This window comes from Artibeus jamaicensis, unplaced genomic scaffold (assembly GCF_021234435.1).
Source record: "Artibeus jamaicensis isolate MK-2021 breed Jamaican fruit bat unplaced genomic scaffold, CSHL_Jam_final contig_755, whole genome shotgun sequence".
In the NCBI taxonomy this organism is placed as follows: Eukaryota; Metazoa; Chordata; class Mammalia; order Chiroptera; family Phyllostomidae; genus Artibeus; species Artibeus jamaicensis.
The window spans coordinates 1945760-1966352 of record NW_026521950.1 but is presented as its reverse complement, the minus strand read 5'-3'; the positions used below and the strand labels follow the sequence as shown (position 1 = coordinate 1966352).

The 20593-nt window shown below is 56.5% G+C and overlaps 1 protein-coding gene across 6 annotated transcripts in view; it reads left to right on the top strand.

Annotated features, from left to right (window-relative positions):
- Nucleotides 1–1793: 1793 nt before the first annotated feature.
- The window catches only part of MYLK3 (myosin light chain kinase 3), a 35214-nt gene continuing 16414 nt past the window's right edge, over nt 1794–20593 (top strand). For 2 of the 6 annotated variants that reach the window (XM_053672205.1, XM_037144976.2), the window contains exons 1-3: nt 11837–12568; nt 18096–18186; nt 18867–19272. In XM_053672205.1, the coding sequence (XP_053528180.1) occupies nt 12050–12568; nt 18096–18186; nt 18867–19272 (1016 nt within the window). In that variant the 5' untranslated portion in view covers nt 11837–12049. Of the gene's footprint in view, nt 2010–6924; nt 7115–11153; nt 11331–11835; nt 12569–18095; nt 18187–18866; nt 19273–20593 lie in introns of those variants that run through there. The other 4 variants (XM_053672207.1, XM_053672206.1, XM_053672208.1 and 1 more) reach the window with 4 other exon arrangements.

Sequence of the window (20593 nt, the reverse complement as noted above, 5' to 3'; positions counted from 1 at the left end):
TGGATCTGCTAATCCCTTGATCTTGGGTGTTATTTAAGAAAGGAGGTCCGTGGGACCTGGGTGTCATCTCCCTAGTGCCAGTCCTGACTGGGTGCCCCGGACGCGAGGTGGGGGAGGTGAGGGAGAGCTCATTTTTAGGCCGAGGTCTGATTGCCAGAATGACAGCCTGACTGTGAGTCATCCAGTCGATGGCGAAAAAACGTTGGATTCACCAATGTGGCTTGTTTACTGTCTTTAGGGAAGAGCTGCCAGGGGTCTGTTTACTTGTGCCGGACGGTAATGCCAGCTGCCCGCACTTGCTGGGTCTGTGTGGGTGCGGGTGGGGGGCAGAGCGGGAGGAACAGTTGAGCCGCCATCTGCCCGGGCGCCCTCCCTCGGGCTGAGTGACAGCCCGCCGCTGCACGCGGCCCCCATACGTTGCCCCGCTCTCTCTAAGGTGCCCTTTATCCGTGAGCTGTCCCGTCAGCGTCCTGGCTTCCCAAGAGGTGTCAGCTCTCTCAGCCTGCGTGACATGGCTCCGTTCCTCTGCGTGCCCTCCTCCTCTAACGCAGAGTTAGAGAGAGCGCGTCCAGTGTTAGCGAAGGTCAAAGAGCAACACGTACTTCCTGGTCGTTATCCCACAAGTAGCATTTCTAGCAAAAGAACTGTAAATTAATATAATGTTCCCATCAAAGTACATTTTTTAATTTCTTAAAACGTACGTAAGTAACCCTCTCCTTAAAAAAAAACAAAAAAAGAGTCTACAGCCGTGGACGGGCGGTTCAGTTGGTTGGAGCGTCACCCCGTACCCGAAAGGCTGCAGGTTCAGTTCCCCCATTGGGGTGCATACCAGAGGCATCCACTTGATGTTTCTCACATTGATCTTTCTCTCTCTTCTCCCCCTTCCTCTTTCTCTAAAAAAAATCAAAGTAAATAAGAAGTACACCAGCAATGTACTTTGCTCTTCATAAAAATGCAAGTATAATAGCATGTGGACTCTGCTGGGGGCTGACTTTTCTAATACTTGACTTGCTGTGTTTCATCCAGTTAGGGTTCTGAGTTGAACCCACTGAGATTCTTTACAGATGTGACGGCGAGTTCTCAGTTTGGGTAGCATGCGTGCTAAGGGTCAAGGAAACAGAATAGTAGATTTTGCCTTTTTAGAAAAAGAGAAACTGCAAACTGAAATGTCAACCAGTAGGGGATAGAACGATAGCTGTACATCTGCTGCTGTGGAAAGTTAATCAAGGGCCTGTGGCCAAGTTAAAGTTCACAGAGCAACCTGTGAAAAAGTTGATCCTATCTGGACTCAGAAGGTGGACAGCCTGTTAACCAGATAGACGCCACAGATAAGCGAGTCTGTTAGCAGTCATCTACCAGCAGTAGTCTCGGATGTGCACCTCATTATTAACGGCATTCACTTCCTGGGAGAGGCCGGCATATAAGGGTTGTTCTCCCTGAGGCTGAACTGGCGTGGGCCGGGGAGTTTGCCTTTGAGCTGCTCCCATTTGTTCACCCGGCTCCCAGAGACGTCACTGCCTTCTTTGTGGGTCGCTGTGGGCTAGTGATGGAGGCGTTAGCAGCTTGGCCTGGAGTGGCTCTTGGCTACCCGGGCCAGCTGACACACGCTACTTAGGGTTTCCAAGCAGCCAAGTTGTCCCCACTCACGCAGGGCTGATGCACTTGTGGCTAAATGTGGTGTAGCCAGGGCCCCGGGCCAGCTTCAGGGCAGGAAATAGAATGCCACCTCCATCACCAGGGAGACAATGGTCTGCATGCAGGGTTTAAAACCAGGGCCAACAGAAAGCCCAGAGGGACGGTCCGGGGAGGAAGGGAGGAAGGGAGAGCAGAGGGCGGCTTGCGTGGATTTTTGTCTTGCCTTGTAACCATTGGCAAGCCACTGAGCCGCCCGCCCCCACGTTTAAGTTGCTCTGTGTATAAGATGGAGGTAACAGTATTTACACATCTTGCTGGGGATTTGTGAAGCGACTTCTGACAGACCCCTGGGACCCATGGATGGAAGGTGGTATGTAAGTGCGCAGGATACATGTCTGTGTGTGTTCACGTCTGTGTGTGTGTTCAGCAGGTGCACGAGGGGCATGTGGACCCTCTGCATGGTTTTTAGGGTCTGGTCAAAACCCAGCAACAGTGACAACACACGTTTCTGGTACACCGTTTTGCTTTTGGTTTTGTGTGGGTTTGGGGACCGCATGTGCGATTCAGTCTTCAGTACTGTGCTCAGGCTCCCTGCTGTGATGCAGGTGCTCGAGGCAGGGGAGAAGGCCGAAGCTGGGGGTCGTTCCCAAACGCTTGCCGACTCTGCTCTAAAAACTCCCCACTTCATTCCACCACGCAGTTTATGAGTTGCACATGGAATACGGCAGATTTGTTTTCAAGGTGGAGGGGGGCAAAATCTATTTAAAAAATAAAGTCCAAAGGGGGGAATCGTTCTTCCCCCTGGGGTTTGCTATTTTTCTGGAGCCCTGAGTCTGCTGCGCCTGTGTTCTGTTCATTTAGCATGGGCGTCAAACTCATTTTTACTGGGGGCCACATCAGCCTCGAGGTTGCCTTCCAAGGGCGGACTGTGATTTTAGGACTGTATAAATGTAACAACTTAACAGTTAAGCGAGAGCTCGGTGCTGCCGCCGGGTAGAAACAAGGTGCCAGGCCGGATTTGGCCCAAGGGCCTTGTGTTTGCCGCCTGTGCTTTAAAGCCAAGCAAGCAGTTGCCGTCAGTCCTCCCCAGGAGGTTGTGAAGTGTTGTTTTCCGTCTGCTGAGGTCCTGAAGGGACCCGGCCTCTCTCAGGGACATGTTGTCTGTGCTGAATAACTCCTGTGGGTATGTGGGATAGGTGACCATAGCAGGAAAACAAGTGTGTAATAACACAAATAATACACACTTTAAAAATTAGAATGATTGTATAAACGAACTGTAGGAAGTAAAGATCACCTGCAGTTCTCTGGTGCAGAATTGGCCGTCCTGCCACCTACGTGTATTTTATACATACAAAATGGAGTTCTGTGGTGTGTGCTCAGTGTTTTGCCACCTGCTTTTGGGGTGAGGTCTCCACCTATGGGTCTGGAAAGAACGTCACACGTCCTTAGGGTCTCCAGCCTGCTGATGTTGGGGTGGGGGTCCTGCTTCTGCTGTAGGCATGTGCAGGGGGCGGAATGTGGGCCTCCGACTGCAGTCGGCACCTGTCCGGGAACTTGACCAGGAGTCGCCCTCTCAGATGTCCCCACCTCCTTAGCACCCGTGTTTCGGCAACGGCACGAACCCCAGAGGCGGTAAACACGGGCTGGTTTTAGGTCCTGTGTGGAGGATGACCCGAGCCACCCAGTCCTTTTGCACCCTGCTGTCAAGTCCGCCACCTCCTTTTTCATGCCCACAGGACCCAGCTGTGCACAGCCTAGATGCGGGGCCATGCACCAACTTCAGAGCCGCTGAATTGGACCCAGCAGGCCTGTGGGCGCCTCCTGGAGTACGGGACACCTCCAGCACCCTGGCGGGGGCTCCAGGTTCCCTTCCAGTCAGTGCCCGTACTCCAGGCGGTCATTTCATCTGTTCTGACACGCTGATTTCATCACGCTGCTTCCCACCTAAAGATGTCCGGGGTGGGTGGCTGCCTGGTGTCCCTTCGCTTTGGGTCTGCAGGTCTCTGCCTGAGCTGCGTCCACTCTGAAGGGTCCTGCCTGCTGGACCAGCTGGGTCTCTGGGGGCCTGAGGACCGTCTCCTTACAGAGCTTCGTTCACTGGGTCCTGCTGGAACTGCCCTTGCCTTGGCCTCCCCAGTTCCACCCGTCCTTCCAGGCTCAGCACACATCCTGTTTCCTCTGGGAAGTTCTCCATCTTGGCCAAAAGATTTTCTAATTGTTTTTGCCTCCCTCCACACCCTGAGTTGGTTGACACCATGTAACTGAGTTTCTGCAAAACCCCAGGGGGATGGACAGCCGACCGTGACGCTGCTCCCGCTCCTGGGTCCCAGTGACCATTCTGTCCTGTGGCACATGGTTTTGCAAACCCTCTCCTCTTTTCTCACCCACTCTTGCACCTCACGGGGCTGCTCTAGGTCCGCCCCTCCCCAACCCACACCCTCCCCGTGTCTCCCGCTCCCACTCTCTTCCTGCTTGGGGCTGTTCACTACCCAGCTCGGCCACATCCTCTCCCAGACCTCAGGTCCCACCAACCCATTCTTCAGATTTGGCATACAAACTCTTGAGCCCAGGCTCTGGGAGGGTAGGGCTAGACCAAGGGGCCAGAAACGAGCTGATGAAGATGGGAGTCCTTTTATTTTCAGATGGGAGGGCTGGAAACGCTGGGGTGCGGCTGTGTTGCCCCATGCCACCCACATCCCCTATGCCTGGCAGCTGGTGATGACCCTATGTTCCCCCTTTTCCGGTGTGTTTGGGCCTCTGCTGCCCACCTTGCGCGTTCCCCCACAGCCCACGTAGAGGTCTGAGCTCCCCGGAGTTGGTGCCATTAAGCGTTAAGTCAGACTTAGAGCTAAAGTGCTTCCCATGGGGTCTGCACAGTCAGGCTCAGAAGAGGAGCTAACCCTGGAAGCCTGCAGCCCCCTTGGGTTCCTGTGGGGCTAGGCCAGGCGACTGGGGTCCTAATGTGATGTGTCAGGGAGGGGAGGGGTCCAGAAGCCCTGCTAACTGTAGCGGACACAGGCCCTGCAGCTCTGCCGGGCTCACTGTGAGCCCCAGTCTCTACAGCAGGGTCCATCACCTGGCCACCTCAGATGGGTGTAAACGTGAGCTCGTGTCCACACACTTTGCAGGGGCACCTTATCCGTGCGAGCCGGCAGAAGGGTGGGCATGAACCACGTTGACCTAGTTTCAACCTGCAGATAGGATTGTATTTCTGAGTTGGTGTTTGGCAAATGCAGTCCCCAGACACAGCCAGTCCCCTCAGGGGGAAGGGAGGGAGAAAGAGACGGAGAGAAACATCCAGGTGTGGTACATGCCCCCAACTGGGGACCCTGCCTGCAACCCAGGCATAGGCCCTGACTGGGAATCGATCCAGTGACCCTTTGTTTCACAGGCCCGGCACTCAATCCACACCAGCCAAGACCAGATAGATGTTTTTGATGAGAAGCCTTTGAGTGATGAGCAGACTCTGGGGTCTGGCCACTGGCATTTATATGGAGTGACATCACCACTTCAAGCCTCAGTTTATATGTCTGGGAAATGGGATAGTAGTCCTTCCCCCTCAGATTGTTCTGCGGGGCAAAGGTAATTTCTTTAAAGATGTAGTACAATGCTGGACACACAAACGTACTCACTAAATATTAGTGTTTTTATCATTTCCTAAGAAGGCTTACTCAGCAAATGAACGGACGGATAAACAAATGGGTAGATGAATGAGTGGCTGCCAGTCTGCGTTTGGTTCCCGGGGGTGCTTTTTCTGTTCTCTGGTATTTTCAGGCTGATGGCATCAGACCTGAGTGCATGGGAATGGAGTGGAGGAGATAAAACATCACCCACCAGGGGTAGGAATGTTGACCACACAAGAGAGTGAGGTTTTGGGAGCAACCCCACCAGCCACGGCAAGCAAGCGGGGCATTGCTCCACGGCAGACCAGGTCCCACTCGGCCGCCGCTCCACGCTCTGCTGTCTTCAGAGGCCAGCGGACTGTGGTTTCATTCCCAAGTGTCATTCCTGCATTCCTTCTGGCAGGACTAGGGCTGCTGTTTTATTATCTTTCTGGGTTGTCAACATTTCTCTGTGGAAGAGTAAGCAAACAGTGTTGTTTCCGGGTTCCCTGCCCCTGGGCCCCTCCTCAGACAGCTGGCAGAGTCAAGCCCAGGGGGTCCGCTCACGTGCGCGCACACGCTCTTGTCTCTGGCCCACAGAGCAGGCTGAGGAGTTCCCTGGCCACTCTCAGGTCAACAGTTTCGCTTTCTGGTCCTGTCCTTGCCATGGACTTATTTTGTGACCTTCAGAAAGTCCCTTCCCCTCTCTGGGCTTTGGATCCCCCGTCTGTAAAACGAGGGGGCTGACCCTGATGGTCTCCGAGGTCGCTGTCTCCGATCAGCAGGGTTCTGTGAGTCTTCAGCCTGGCTCCCAGCGCTTTCTGACTGTGGCCTTGAGTGAGCAACGCAAGTCCAGTGGGTGGACAGGCCCCTCTGTAAAGTTGGGATGGGACAGCGTAACCTACCCTGTAGGGTTGTCAAGCCGAGGTTTAAATCAGACATCAGGGCTGAAGTGCTTGGCACAGCCTGAGTGCAGTCACTCAGAAAAAGAGCTCGTGTGGAAAGTCTGCAGTTCTGCTTCCCATCAGCTGGGCGGGGCGGTTTGGGGTTCCGGAGGAAGGCGTGTGTGCCTGTGTACAGGGGGCCTGGCCGCCCCTGGGGGCTCTGGGAAGGTCTGGCCAGGGTGCCTCCCTGAAGGCAAGTTCTGAGTTGGACCTGGCATCTCACTCCATCCCTGACTGCAGCATGTCCCCCTCCTTGAGGGAGTGCTGTGTCCTTGTCACTCCCCAGGTAGTTTTCCTTGAAGTGGCAATAGCTGGACCCTCCCAGCCTGGAGGTAAACATTCAGGCTCCCAGCTCGGGTGCCAGCAGCCCCAGTGAGGTGACGCTGGGCTGCTAGCCCACCCTGCTTCTGGCCAGGCCTCCCTCTTCCCCCAGGGCGCCCTGGCAGGGATTCCCAGCCTGTCTGCTGGGCCCCTGCGGCAGGCCTCTGGGGTCTGAGCTCAGGTCAGCTTGGCCTTCAGGCTCCCCCCCTGCTCCCCTCTCCCCCTTCAGACCCCACCATGTTTGTTTCCCAATTGGACACTTTGCTAAGTGATGCAGGAAGTGGGCCCCTGGGAGCAGATAGAGCCCAGCAAAGCAGATAACCAGGCGAAGCCTCTGTGTGGCTCGGGGCCTGGAACAGGGTCAGAGATAAGCAGGATGCCGAGCTTATCAGGGCTCTGGTGTTCCAGAGAGATCATCCCAGCCAGCCCACCTCATTCCCAGGCTCAGGCGGCCAGGCATCTGCAGGCAGAGTAAACACGGAGTTGGCAGAGGCGCCACACAGCAGCGGCGGCGGCAGCGGCAGGATGCGGACTCCATGCCCCTCTCCGGCGCTTTGCAGCCCCAGTGCCAGGGGCCAGCAGCGGGCATCAGGTTACACCCAGATATTTGTGGTAAGGGCAGCTTCTGGCCGGTCTGCTTTGAAGTGGGAGCCCGAGGAGCAATTGTTAGGGTCATGGGACTGAGGGAGCCTGGGTGACGGCGGTAACCTAGACCTGGGTCTCTGGGACCAAGAACTCAGCAGGAAGCTTTGGGTGCCGGGTCCAGCCTGGGATGGGCAGCTTGGGTCCTTCCCAGTGCGTGCAGGAGGTTGTGGGCAGACAGGGCCGAGGGGGGCCAGCCCCAGGGCTGTGTCGTCCTGGCCCCTGTGAGGCTTGCTGGCGTTCTGGTTCATTTCTTGGTTTCCTTTCCTGAGTTAGGTCCGCTTGGTGGAGGACGTGTTTGCACACTCAGGTAACACTGCTTGCAGGGAAGCCGAGTAAGGCCCAGGGAGGTGGCCCTTCCTCTTGGCCCCACCTGTACTGAAGTGACAGAGCACATGCCATCCTGGTGGCTGACCCTCGGGTGGGGAGGGGTTGGTGCTGGGGGTCGGTTCTGATCTCTGCTGTGTTCATGTGTCAGCCTGGGCCAGCCTGAAGTCGCAGGCAGCCCTGCTCTGCTAAGCCTGCTTTGCAGGTGAGGGGGGCTGTGTGTGGAGAGTTGTGTCAATGCCAACTGTGCAGCCAGCCCGGAAGTCCGCCTCTCCCCTGGACACGTGGCCTGCACCTCTCAGAGAATTGTCCTGGTGTTTGATTTTGTTAGAATGAGCCCCTTCTGTGCCCCGTGTCGTGTGGGCCTCCCCTCCATGCTGTGCCCTTGACCTCTGCGGAGCCCGCTCTTGTTCTCCTCCCCAGCCGCAGACGCTCCCTGGGGTCCTCCAGCTGCTGCTCCTGGTGTTCGCTTCCAGTCTCCTCCTCTTCAGTGTTGCACGCTATCTACTGACTTCCCGTCAGAGGATGAAGACTTGACTCTCGCTGCCCCCACGGCCCCTCCCCCATCTGCACAGTCCACGTGTCACTGTTTTAACTTAATGTTCACCTTGTGGTGGCACAGTGTAACCGACATGTAGATGTTGCTCACTCTAACGTCTTTCGTGCACTTTAATTTCATTCTTTCTTGGAAGAACTCAAATTTCCTAGGGGTCTAATTTCTTTTGTTCCCCTTTGCCCTATAAGCCAGCATCATACTGGTGGCTAAATTTGAGCACTTCTAGTGTGCCAAGTACGGTTCCAGGTGCCTCATAAACCTTCTCACGTAACCGGTGACATCGCCACGGAGCGTATGCATCGTTCTTCTCATGTTGCAGCCCAGGAAGCGCAGACTCAGGCCACGTCAACTGGCCCATGAGTCTGCCCCCCCAAACCAACAGATGCAGGAGTGGAACCCAGACAGTCTGACGCCAAGCCACACGCCCTTCACATGTGGCTGCGTGTCTTTGTTATACTGTAGACCTTTTTCTGCCCCCAAAGTCCTCCCTCGTGGGGGCTCTCCATCCTCCTGCCTGAATTTTGGACCTAGGTCAGAGCTGGGGTTTCTAGGATCTAGTCCTTTATTTGTTTAGTCCCTCATTTTGCTGGAGTATATTCTCAAAACAGCTTCCTTAGAAAGGATACCTACATTTTTCACATCTTTGCAAGTCCTAAAACTTCACTCTTCACTCTGACCTCTGACAGGTGCAAGGTCTTGAAAAACCTCAGGGGGCACGCTTTCTGCTTTAACATTTTGCACTTAACCTGCCTTCTAACATCCAGCTGCTTTTAGGGTGAGGAGTCTGAGGCTGTGCTGACTTCAGTTCTTGGATGTACGGCTTTGTTTTCTCTTAAATTTTGGGGAGACTCAACTTTTTATCCCAGTGTCCCAGAGTTGCATGAAGATAGTAGGATTTCTTAGATAAGTTCCTTCCCTCTCATTTCTGTTCCCGCAGGCCCCTGAATTAGGTGCCACCGTCCAGCTTCCTTAGGTTTCTTTCCGACGTGTGCGTCTCCACCCTTCAGTTCTCTTTTCCAGGATAGTAACTATTTTCTAATCTTTACATCTTAAACTTGAACATTCGTGTCTTGGATCTCCAAGGCCTGTCTTTTTCTCCATGTTTCGCACTTTTCTGTGGCTGAGAGCCTTTTAAAATCTTTGTTTACTCCACTGTGGATGTTTCTGCTTGTTCGCTTTGGGCTCCCCTTTTTATCTGGGGGGCTTCCTGGAAAACCTGGAGACCTTTTTAATCTGCATATTCCAGAATGAGGCCCAAAGAAGCAGGTGGTGGCTGAGGCCTGTGTGCTTGGCCCCGTTGAGGATGATCAGGTGGCCCCCAGACGGCACGTGGAACTGTTGCGGCGCGGACCCCCGAGTCTCTCCGGGAGTGTGGGGGCTCTCCTTGCCATGCCCATTGAAGGAGGGGGCCATGGCTTTGGGATGGACCCCTCTGCTTTGCATTTCTGCGCCCCTCTTACCCCACCTGGGGTCAAGGGGAAAGCTGGCCGTCACAGGCTGGCGAGGGGTCCTGGGGTTCGGTGTGTGCTGATCGAAGCCTACAGCAATCAGGTCGGCTGGTATGTTCTCAGGAGTGGGTGGGCGCCTGTTCTCACCCAGGAAGGGCGAGGCCTCACCGGATGTGCTTCCCAGGTCCATCCAGCCAAGCAGCCTCACCTCTGGTCCATGTTCTCTTGACTTGGGGGGTTATGTGGCTCCTCGATTCTCTGCGCAGGCACCATTGCCCACAATGAGCGGCCTGTGGCTCCTGCTGGCCCTGTGTCAGTCAGTGGGGGAGCCACGCCAAGGCCCACCATGTGCTTGCACACGTGCGCCTCTCGTGGGCCCGGGAAGGACAGCGGTTCTGGCAGGGCCTCCTGAAGCTCCTCAGGACTGTGGGTCCCAGAGGAGCCCAAGCCGATTCGTGGGAGTTGCCATGGTTTCCTGCCCTGTGTGTCCAGGGGTCCTGGGAAACCCCAGGTGCTGTCTCCTTCTCCCGGCCCCCTGGTGGCTGGCCCAACCTCCACTTCCTGCTGGTGTACCTGGGAATGGGGACAAGGCTTTGCTGGCCTTGCGAAACTTAGAGAGGCTTCTGGAACAGTGGCTGGCGGAGTAGCCACCTGCCCCTGGCAGTCCCTGCTCCTCCAGGAGACCAGGGCAAAGCCCTTTGCATTTAAATAGTTAGCCTTGGTAGAGATACGCGTCTGGGGTGTCTGTTTCTTTTATGTTCGTCTGGACTCTGTAGACATGGTTCCAGGCTTTCTGAACCCAGGGCTGGCTGGACACCCATGGCCCTGCAGGGCTCTGAAGTGGCAGTTGTGATGGGGTCGTTGGCGGGGCGCAGATCTAGGCCTCTCCCGGGCCCTGGGTCTGCCTCTGTGGGCAGGACACCCTTACACAGAGATCACCGGCACCTACTAGGCAGCCCTGCCCAGGGCTGGACTCTGGCACCCTAGGACCCTGGGGAACATCACGGGCAGTGTGGGGAAGACTCCCTGTCCATGCCCGGGCCAGGGGAGGCCCTGCTGGGGACACAGCAAGTCCCGAGAGCCGCTGGAGCACGGCGCTCACCCGCTGCTCTCTGGAGAGTTGGTTTGTGTGTCTGTTTTAAAGCACAGTGAGCAACACAGAATACATAACAGTGGATAGGACCGCACCCTCCCACAGCTCCGGGCTGGCGCATTGACAGTGCCCGGGACCGCACCCCACAGACAGGTCTGGGTTTCCGTGTGGGCCACTCAGGGCAGCCGTCCCCACCCAGGATGGCAAGTGAAAGCCGGAGGTTCAGCCATACTCCCGTGGCACAGTGTTCAGGGTCCCCCAGAGCTTGAAGGAGCAAAATCATGGCAGGCTGGTGTTGGATGTCAGGCTTCCAGGTCAAAGCTGGTTCTCATAAATGCTTTTATTCGGAGCGGGAAGCTTACATGGACACTGCAGGCCTCGGCCCCCGCTGAGCTTGGAGGCGTGTGCAGGGCAGCCCTGGGCACGGGCCGCTCTGGCCTGGCTTTCTTCCCCCGAGGGCCTGCGAGGAAACCGTCAGCGGCTCCCGGGCAACCTTAGGACTCCGTGGCACCCCCTTGTGCCCAACCTCACGTCCACTTGAGCGTTTTCCAGCCGTATTTAATGACGCTTCCGTCACAGTTCCCTTTGAGACGAGGGCTGTGAGGCTAAAGCGTTGGGAGCCACGGGAAGCACCGCTCCTCTGTTCCCGGGGCCTGACTGCGTCCCTTCGGTGTGGCTTCTGTTGGGGGAGCAGGGGGTCGTGGGCAGCTGTGCCCTTAGTGGAGTGTCCTGCAAAGAACATGACCTATGGGGCAGCACTTGGTGAGTAGCCGAGGCCATTGTTCCTCCCTCTATTTTTAGGTACAAGTGACGACGGAGGGCCTGGTGTGGGAGGGACCCGCAGATCCGCCCCACGAGCAGCCTAACACACATTTGGGACGGGGGCAGAGCAGGGGCTTCGTTGTCTCGTTTGTAATTTGCAGAAGCACCCGGTGTGGGTCAGGGCAGGAAGCTGAGGGCCTCGAGTTCGTTTGCGGTCCTGCTTCTTGTGGATTAGCTGTGTGAGTGGCGGGTGGGACCCCGGCTGCTCCTCAGTCTCCCTGCACCGGGGGTTCCTGGGCCCCTAGCAGAGTCCAGACTTCAGGCTCATTGCCTCGAGGACCCCCTGCTTCTAACCTTCAGTTCCAGCTACACAAACTCCTGCCGGCTGCGGGCGGCAGGTTCTTAAAATACCTGCCCATCAGCACCCTCTCAGAAAGGAATGTTCAGTACTGCCGTGATGTCAAAGGGGCCCCAAGGGTAAGGGCCTGGGCCAAACTGGCCTGTCACTCACGGTTCACAGCAGAGTGGCAGATAAGCAAAGGCTCAAAGACACCCTGCTGGTGCACGGGCTCCGTGGACGACCCGGGGAATCTGCCGGGTGGCTCCGCAGGCCCGGCTGTGAGCTCCTGGGAACAATGAACTTGCAGCCACCACTGCCCAAGTGAACACCAGGGTGCTGCGCTCTTCCTACTGCTCTCCCTTGTCAAGCCCACACCAGGATGTCGGGAGCCCCCAAGGAGAGTGTGGGGGCCCTTGGGCTGCCAGGGGTGGGAGAGGACTGCTTGACCACCATGGACAGAAAGCTGAATGTGCTCAGTGAGAAGGTTGACAAGCTTCTGCATTTCCAGGAAGATGTCACGGAGAAATTGCAGTCCGTGTGCCAAGGCATGGGCCACCTGGAGCAGGGCCTGCACCGGCTGGAGGCCTCCAGAGTCCTGAGCCCAGCAGAGGCCAGCCCTGCCCCTGCCCCTGCCTCTGCCCCTGCCCCTGCCTCTGCCCCTGCCCCTGCAGGGGACACGCAGGCTGGCTGGCTGGAGGTCCTGGAGCTGGTGCGGGCCATGCGGCAGGATGGGGCCCAGCACAGCGCCAGGCTCGACGCCCTGTTCAGGGTGGTGGTGGCTGTGGACAGGGCCATGGCTCTGGTGGGGGCCGTGTTCCAGAACTCCAAGGTGGTGGACTTCATCACTCGGGGGAGTGTGCCCTGGCGGAAAGGAGGCCTGACTGACGGCCCCGCGGAGGTTGGTGCCCGTGCCCGCGCCCCAGCACCCTCCCGACTGGAGGGGTGGGCGGCCCCCAGGCCAGTGGGGAGGCCAGCAGGTGGCTCATCTTAGGAGAGCCAGGGATTGTCTCCCTTCCCCTTCGCGTGCCTCTTGCATGACTTGTTGATGGGGAAAAGGAGAGACGGACTGAGAAAGTCAGGTGGGTTTCCCGACAGGGAGAGGCAGCGCCCCAGGAGGCCTGTGGGGCTGGTGCCTGGAGCTGGGGGACAAACAGGTCCCGAGGGAGAGGGGGACCTCCAAGTTTCCTGGTCATCCGGTGACTTCTCTTTGCTCCTTATGTCCCCTGTGGGAGGCAGAGGGGCACGGGGAGGAGCGATGGCTCCTGACAGGTGGGGTTTCTCCTGACAGAGACCCCATGCAGAAACCCCAACCTCTCCCTTCCTGTCCCTAACCTTGTGCCCTGTCCCAGAGTGGGTGGAGTGTGGAGTGACAGCTGCCTGTGAGGGCGAGTGTTGACAGTGACCCATGGGGGACACAGGCCAGGCAGGAGCCGGGGCCTGGGGGTGGAGGTGGCATTTCTGGGAGTGCTCTTTCCGAGGGTTGCACAATCAAACCTGCTGGCTAATGGGAGTTTGGCTGGGGTGGGGGTGTTGTGTGTGTGCATGCGAGGTGTGCAGGGGCAACACTCTGTTTGGGAACAGCTAAGGGACAGCACTTAGCAACACTCACGTGGCTTGGAGCCACCGTGTCTGATCCAGGCAGTTACCCACCAGCCTCTGGCAGGAGATAAGCTGGGGTCTCCAGAGCTGGTGCCTTCTTTCTGCACCCCCAGCCTGGCCGGAGCTGTCCCAGCTGACCCCTTCCCCTCCTTGCTCAGTCACTTCCCCCAGCGCCCCCTCCAGCCCACTCCCTGCTCTCTGCCTGTTCCTGTGAGTCCGGCCAGACCTGTTCTCTGGCCACTGGTCGCCAGCCTCAGCTATAAAAGAAAATTCATCCACCATGTGCCCAGGGTGAGAACCATTCCTGGGTTATAGAGGGCAGACCCCTCCTGCTCCATCCCCCAGGGCCCAGGACAACACCCCCACCCCCAGCCCAGCCTAGGTGCCAGTTTCCTGTGAAACCTTCCAGAAATAGCTTGTTATCTTGAAGTGTGTTGGGATACACACCAGCCTTTTTGTTTTGTTTAACTCAATTATTCTTCACATTGTTGTGGCATGTATTATTCTCTTAGTCCGTGTATTTGGGGCATCATTTCACATCAGCACTGAAAGAGCTCCCCCACTCTTGTCCGTAAGTGGCAGAGTGTGCCCTTCAGGGGACGTGTCTCCGGAGAGCCCCCCACCGACGTCCCTGTTGGCTCATCTCGGTTCTCATTTTTAGCTCTTACAAAAGTGATGCGGTGACTGTCCATCCGGCCATGAGTTTCCCATCCGACACACTCCTAGAAGTGGCAGAGCTAAGGAGCCAAAGGGCAGATCTGTACCATCGATAAAGGCACCCGAAGAGAGTGGTTCTAGTTTAGTGTGCAGTCCATAACACGTGGGAATGCTGGTTGCTAACAAGGCGCATCGTCTTTTCATTCTTTGCCTCTCTGGAGGGTGAAAATGGAAATCTTTTTGTGCCTGTGTGCGTGTGTTCAACATTAGTATTAGAATTTTTAAGCATTTATAAAGACAGCTTAGTAGGGTGACCCCTGTGAGCCCCGAAACTGGAGGCCCATGTTCCCCACCCATTTTCCTCTTTCCAGAGTATTTTAGCAGATCTGAAAGATTGGATCATTTTGTCCATGAACATTTCAGCATTCTTCTGTAAAAGATGAGATGTTTTGTTTTTTTACCTATTGTACCTAAAAAGTAAACAGTAACTAATATCACCAAAGTCACTGTTGACATTTTCCTTTCTTATGCTCTTTTTAAAATTTTATATTTCAATTATAGTTACTCTGTGTGAGTTTCAGGTGTACTGCGTAGTGGTCGGACAGTCACACACTTCACAAAGGGTCCCCTGACGAGCCTCCAGGTGCCCCCAGGGGCCACACACAGTTACACGACATCACTGACTGCATTCCCTGTGCTGGGTGACACCCCAGTGACTGTTCATACCTGTTGACTGGTGCTTCTCGGTCCCTCACCTTTGTCACCAGCCCCGCAACCCTACCCCCAGCCCTGTCTTTTTTCTTTACAGTTTATTCGAGTCAAGCTCCAAATAAGGCTATTGGTAGTCTGTTTCTTAAAGCTAACACTTTTTTTAAAGACTTTATTTATTTATCTTTAGAGGGGAAGGGAAGGAGAGAGGGAGAGAAACATCAATGTATGGTTGCCTTTCGTGTGTCCCCTGCTGGGAACTGGCCTGCATCCCAGGCACGTGCCCTGACTGGGAATCAAACCGCGATTGTCTGATTTGCAGGCCCACGCTCAATCCACTGAGCTACACCAGCCAGGGCTGCTAACACTTTTTTTTAATCATATAAAAATTTAAAGACTCTTTACTGTGGCCCTGGCCGGGTGTCACAGTTGTCTGAAGCATTGCCCTGGACACCAAAGGGCTGCGGGTTTGATCCCCAGTCAGGGCACAGACCTGAGTTTTGGGTTCGAGCCTCAGCCAGGCCACGTGCAGGAGGCAGCTGATCAGTGTTTCTCTCTCACACTGACGACGTTTCTCTCTCTGAAATCAGTAAAAACATACTCCCAGGTAATATGTTTTTACTGATTTGAGAGAGAATCTTAAAAAAAACCCAACTTTTTATTATGAAAAATCTCAAACATAACCAAAAATACATAGAATTACGTATCTCACAATAGTTTTAATTTATACTTTTCTAGACATTTGAGCATCTTTTGTAGATTTGAAGCCTTTTCCACATTTGCACGCACTGCCTGCTCCAGTCCTTTCCTGCTTTTCCATTTCGGTTTTTGGCTTTTTCCTACTGATCTGTGAGAGGTCTCCACGCAGTGGTGAGATGAGCCGCCTCCCTTGCTGCAGATGTGCAGGCATTTCTGGGTGGGGAGAGAGAGAACGTCCTTTTTTCTGAGTGGTCCCATTTCTCGTCTGTTCTCCACTGACTGCTCTCCTTTCTGGTCTTTCGGGGTAACACACAGACCTGTAACTACTGCGGGTTTGGGTCTGACCCCTCAGTCAGGTGGCCAGCTCCCCACCGGCCCAGTTGGGAGGCCTCCTTGCCACTCTGTGCCCTGCAGGCAGGGCTGGTCACGCAGGAGGTGCCAGGGGACGGGCAGTGAACCGATGCATAGCCCCAGCTAGTTAACACTCTGCGCAGAAAACTGTGCAGTGTGGAGATTTTCTAGAGACAGACCTCTTTGTGTTTCCAAAGAGGGTAGAAGCATAGTGTTTATTTGTGGACTTGAATTTGATCCTAGCTCTAGCTGTTAGATCTGACAGTCGTGCCAGGACTTCGCCCGAGTCCTTCGCCAGTCCCCTGGAAGGCCCAGTGGCACTCCATGTGGTTGTGAAATGATGTCGATTATTACCAGGGCCAGGTGGTCTTCGGGAAGGACGGGGTCAGGCTCAGCCGGGGGTGGGCCCGGCTCACGGCCCAGCTGTTCAGGGATGCCAGTCCTCTGGAGTGGTGTCCCGGCCTCTTCTCCTTGTCTTGGATGCACCGGGCAAGGCAGGGCCTGGAAAGCTGAGCCCTGAAGACAATACCATCTGCGTGCCTGCGTGCGTGCGTGCCTGCACCAAAGACAGACGGGGGGAGAGGGCGATCTGGGCCCCACAAGGGCTGCCAGAGGACAGCCTGTTTGAGTCCTTCTCCACCGCTGTGGTGACACAGCCGGCCGCCTGTGACAGAGCCTCCAGCCCCCCAGAGATGGGGGTGGCAGGGCCGAGTCTGCAGAAAGAGGCTCAGGGACGGGGCTCCGCTGACCAGGGCTCCGAGGCACATGGAGATGATGGTGGTCACCCCGATGGCAACCGGAAGCATTTATTTATTCACTGAGTGCCAGCCCCACGCCAGGCACTGGGCGCTCCATGACCATGTGTTGTGTTGTTACCGTTAAGAAGGCAGAGCTTGGTGTCCTGGGACTTCAGAGACATGAGCAGGTGACAGAATCGAGGGACATGGGTGCAGTGCAGGAACAGAAGTGGGACCAACCCCCATTTCCGTGCTGGGGAGCCATGTGGAGAGCTGAGGGCCAGGAGCCCCGCATTGTGGGGGGGCCCATGCCTGCTGGTTTGTGCCACATGGGCCTGGAGGGGTCAGGTCTTCACTTTTTTCCCCCCAAGAGACACTGGGAACTTAAGCCTTTTTCTTCAACCAAATTTATAAGGTGTGGTTTACTTACAGTCAACTTCCCCTGCACACATTTAAGTGTGCAGTTGAACAGTGAAATGCGTCCCGGCAACCACAGCCCAATCTGAGTACAGAGTGGCTCTATCATTCCAGGAGGGTGCTTGGAATTTCCGCTTAAACATCTCCTAGGTTTGAAGTCTGCGCAGCAGAACTTTTACAATGCTGTGCAAGCCGAGCAAAGTGTGTCCCAAGCTGTATTTGGCCTCTGGGCTCCCAGACGGGGCCAGGGCAGGAGGGAGGGGCTCTGCCCCAGCTCAGTGCTGTGCCCACACCCACTGCTCCACCAGCCAAAGGCCCAGAAGCACCAGGGGGACCCAGTGAGGGGCCATGCCCCCTGGAAATATATACTTAACTAAAAAAAAGTTCTTTATTCAATTACAGTTGTCCCCATTTCCCTTCCTTTCTCCCTCCCTCCTTCCCTCCTTCCCTTCCTTCCTTTGAGATGTTTATACTCGGGAACGCTGAGAGCTCCAAGCTGCTGGGGCAGTAAAAGGGTGCCCAGCTGGTGCAGGTCTGCAGTGGGCTGATCCGAGTGCAGGCCGAGCCGCGGAGGGCTCACGGAACACGGGCTGCTGTCTGTCTCAGGCAGGACGGAGTCACCCTGAGTGCTTCCCGAGTGCTGGGCACTCTTCTTAGCACGGTCTGCAGATTAACTCCCCCAGCTGCCCACTAACTCAGAGTAGGTGGTGTTCTCCCCATTGTACAGACGAGGAAAGTGAGGTGCAGAGAAGTTAAGGATCTTGGCCAAGTGGGGAAGGTGGGCTCAAGGGTCTGCGAGTTCATGTCCCTGACCACACTGCCGTGACACCGTGGGGTGACCCGCCTGACTTCCAGGCAGATGTTACTAATCGGTCGTGGCATACAAACCCCGGCAAGCATGGATTCATTTGTCTTAAGGTGCAACCTAGCCAACACCCCACGTGCCATGACCGACTGACCGAAGTCGACATTTAAGATTAAGCGTATTTCCCACCCCTGGTCTAAGCACCTTGAAGTCCGGCCGGTGTAGATCCTGCGTCAGGGGCCAGGCCACCCTCTGCCCATGACTCACTAAGATGGGACCTGGGGAAAGCCACAGGGTCACTCTGCCCAAAGCGATGGAGCGGCTCCACTGCTGGAATCACTGGGAGACCAGGCGCATACTCGTAGGTCTGGCGCATGGTGGGTGCGCAGCAAAGGTCTGTGGCCAAGCGATGACATTGACGACAATGACAGTGTTCATGGTTGTCCTTTCAGAACAAGGAGAGAGAGGAGGAGAAAGGAGCCACGCCGCAGCCCGTGCTGTGCTCCAGGGGCGTGCAGGCCGAGCTCGGGGGGCCGCAGGGAGGTAAGTGCAGCCCTTTTGCTTCATCCTGCCTCGCACACCTGCAGACTGAAGCCACCTCTGCCACCAACACGGCCATCACCCAGCACCCGAGAAGCATCTTTTTCCTTCCTGTGCATCCGTCAGATGGGCAGTCCACTGTGCGTTAAAGGCACTTGGAAACGCTCCTCTGGCAGCCTGCTTGATAGTGCGGTTTATTTTTTCACTTCACTGTAACTCTTCAAGGGTTGCTCTTTGTAAAGTTTAATTTTTTAAAAATAATTTTGCGTAATGTTTACATGGTCCCAAAGTCAACCGGACAAAACAGGGTATGAAAAGTCAAGCATCCCCCCTGTTCCCTTCCCTGCTGCGTGTGACCCCTTTCCAAAGACTGTCTTCCCATCCCCTTACAGTGCGGTGTCTTTAGACCACCCGATAAGTGAGTTGTGCCCACGCACACTCGCGTGAACATGTGTGCACACACACACATCTCGGAACAGAGCCACCATGCAGGCTTCTGTCTCCCAGGGTCGTGGCGGCAGCTTCGCCTGTGGGATGTGCCCTTTGGACGGACGGCCTTTGGGCTGTTTCCACTCTGCCTCTTACAAGCACGTCCTACTGTGTGGCCCCCTCGTCCTGTCCTTGTTGCATCCTTGGGAGAGAACCCTCCAACGGGCCTGCTTTCCCACCCTGTTTCCCTGTAGAGAGCCGGAGGGCTGACCTGCCAGAGGGCACCCCGGAGGGGCTGCCTGCCGCCGGCGCTTCAGGGACGGGGCCTGCTGTTCTGGCCCAGACAGAGACCTTGCCGGGTCAGGGAGACGGCGTTCCTGGCCCAGACCCTGAGGCCGCTGGACACCTGCCACCGCCCGCAGAGGCAGAAGCCAAAGCTCCTGAGGCATCCGGCGAGAACCCTGGGACCGGCCTGGAATTGCCTGCAGCACCCAGCAGGGTCAGCGAGGCCCTCATCGGCCAGGAGGCTGCCCCAGACGCTGGACAAGGACCATCGTCCAGCAATCCTGATACTCAGCCCACAGAGGAAGGCACGGAGCTGACTTCCGGGATGCCAGCTGAGGCCACAGCCACTCCAGGGGGCGAAGACCTGCATCTGAGGTAGGGGGAGCGCCTGGGAGCTGGGCCGGGAGGAGGGAGCCAGCCTGCTTGGGAGCACGTCCGCCCGAGGGACCCGTGGGTCTCCGTGGGTCTCCGTGGGTCTCCATGGGTCTCCGTGGGTGAGCGCCACGGCTGGGCGGCACTGCACTGCCTCGAGAGAAGGCAGAGACGGCAGCTCATGGCACGACCCTGCTTTCGAACATGGTTTCTTACCTGGCACCTGTAAGAATCACCTAGAAGAAATTTTTAAATACCGATGCCCAGAGATTCTGATGCGTTCGTCCCCCAGGGAGGCTCAGGCATTGGGTTTTGGTTCGGTTTGGATTTTACGCGTTCCTGGGTGACTCCAGCACGGAGCTGAGCATCCGCAGCTGCTGGAGCAGTAATGGCGGACCACGCTGCAGGTCCCCCACCACACCCCTGCAGCGGGCTGGGCAGACTGTGCCCCAGGCCTCACCTCATTTTATTCTCACGACACCCCAGGAGGCAAGTGTGGTTGGCCTTCCCGTGGTATTGCCGAGGACAGAGGCCCAGAGTCCCCAGGGCCGTGCAGCTAAGGATTCAGAGTTGGAACTTGACCCAGGTTACTGGGCTCCGTCCAGACTCTGTGCACCTAACTGTGCGCCATCCTGCGTCCTCACACAGTGTTGAAATGAGTCCGAACTGCGGTAGGAGAGGGGCGTGGGCAGTCTGGGGGCACTACAGGAGGGTTGTGCTGGGATCCTGGAGGCAGAGCTGTGACCGGGCCCTCAGGTGGTGGCCTCGGGACCTGCCTGTGGCAGACACAGTGCAGGACAGCGAAGAGCCAGTACCGAGGACTCCCAGCCTTTTCCAGGCCTGTGGCCAGCATGCCCCAGCCTCCCTGTCCCACCCCCATGCCCCACAGCCACTGAAGGACTTGGTGCCTCTCAGGCTTCCCCCTCAGGCTTCCCTCCCAGGGCGGGGCTTTCCTGCTCCTGTCCTGGGACGGCCTGACCCTCCGTGGAGCCCGCCCTCTGGGGTCCGGTGCGGGGAGCTGGTGTCCATGTGCTCAGGCCTCTGGCAGAGAAGCCCAGGTCGGTTGTCTGCCTTTGTTCTGGAGGGAGCGGAGCCTCCAGGAGAAGGGAAGGATTCCTGGCAGGGCTCCCGGTCCCGGCCAGGGTTCTGAGTGTGGGATCTGGGCATGGAGGGTTGGGGAGGTGCTTCCCACGAACTTGTAAGGGCCTCCCTAAAGATTCTGAGTGAAGAGAAAGGTCTCAGGTCAGACTCTGCCCCGAGCTGAGTTTCAGACACACCAGCCCTTCTGGGGTCTGAGAAACGAGGAAGGTCGCCCCCAGCCAAT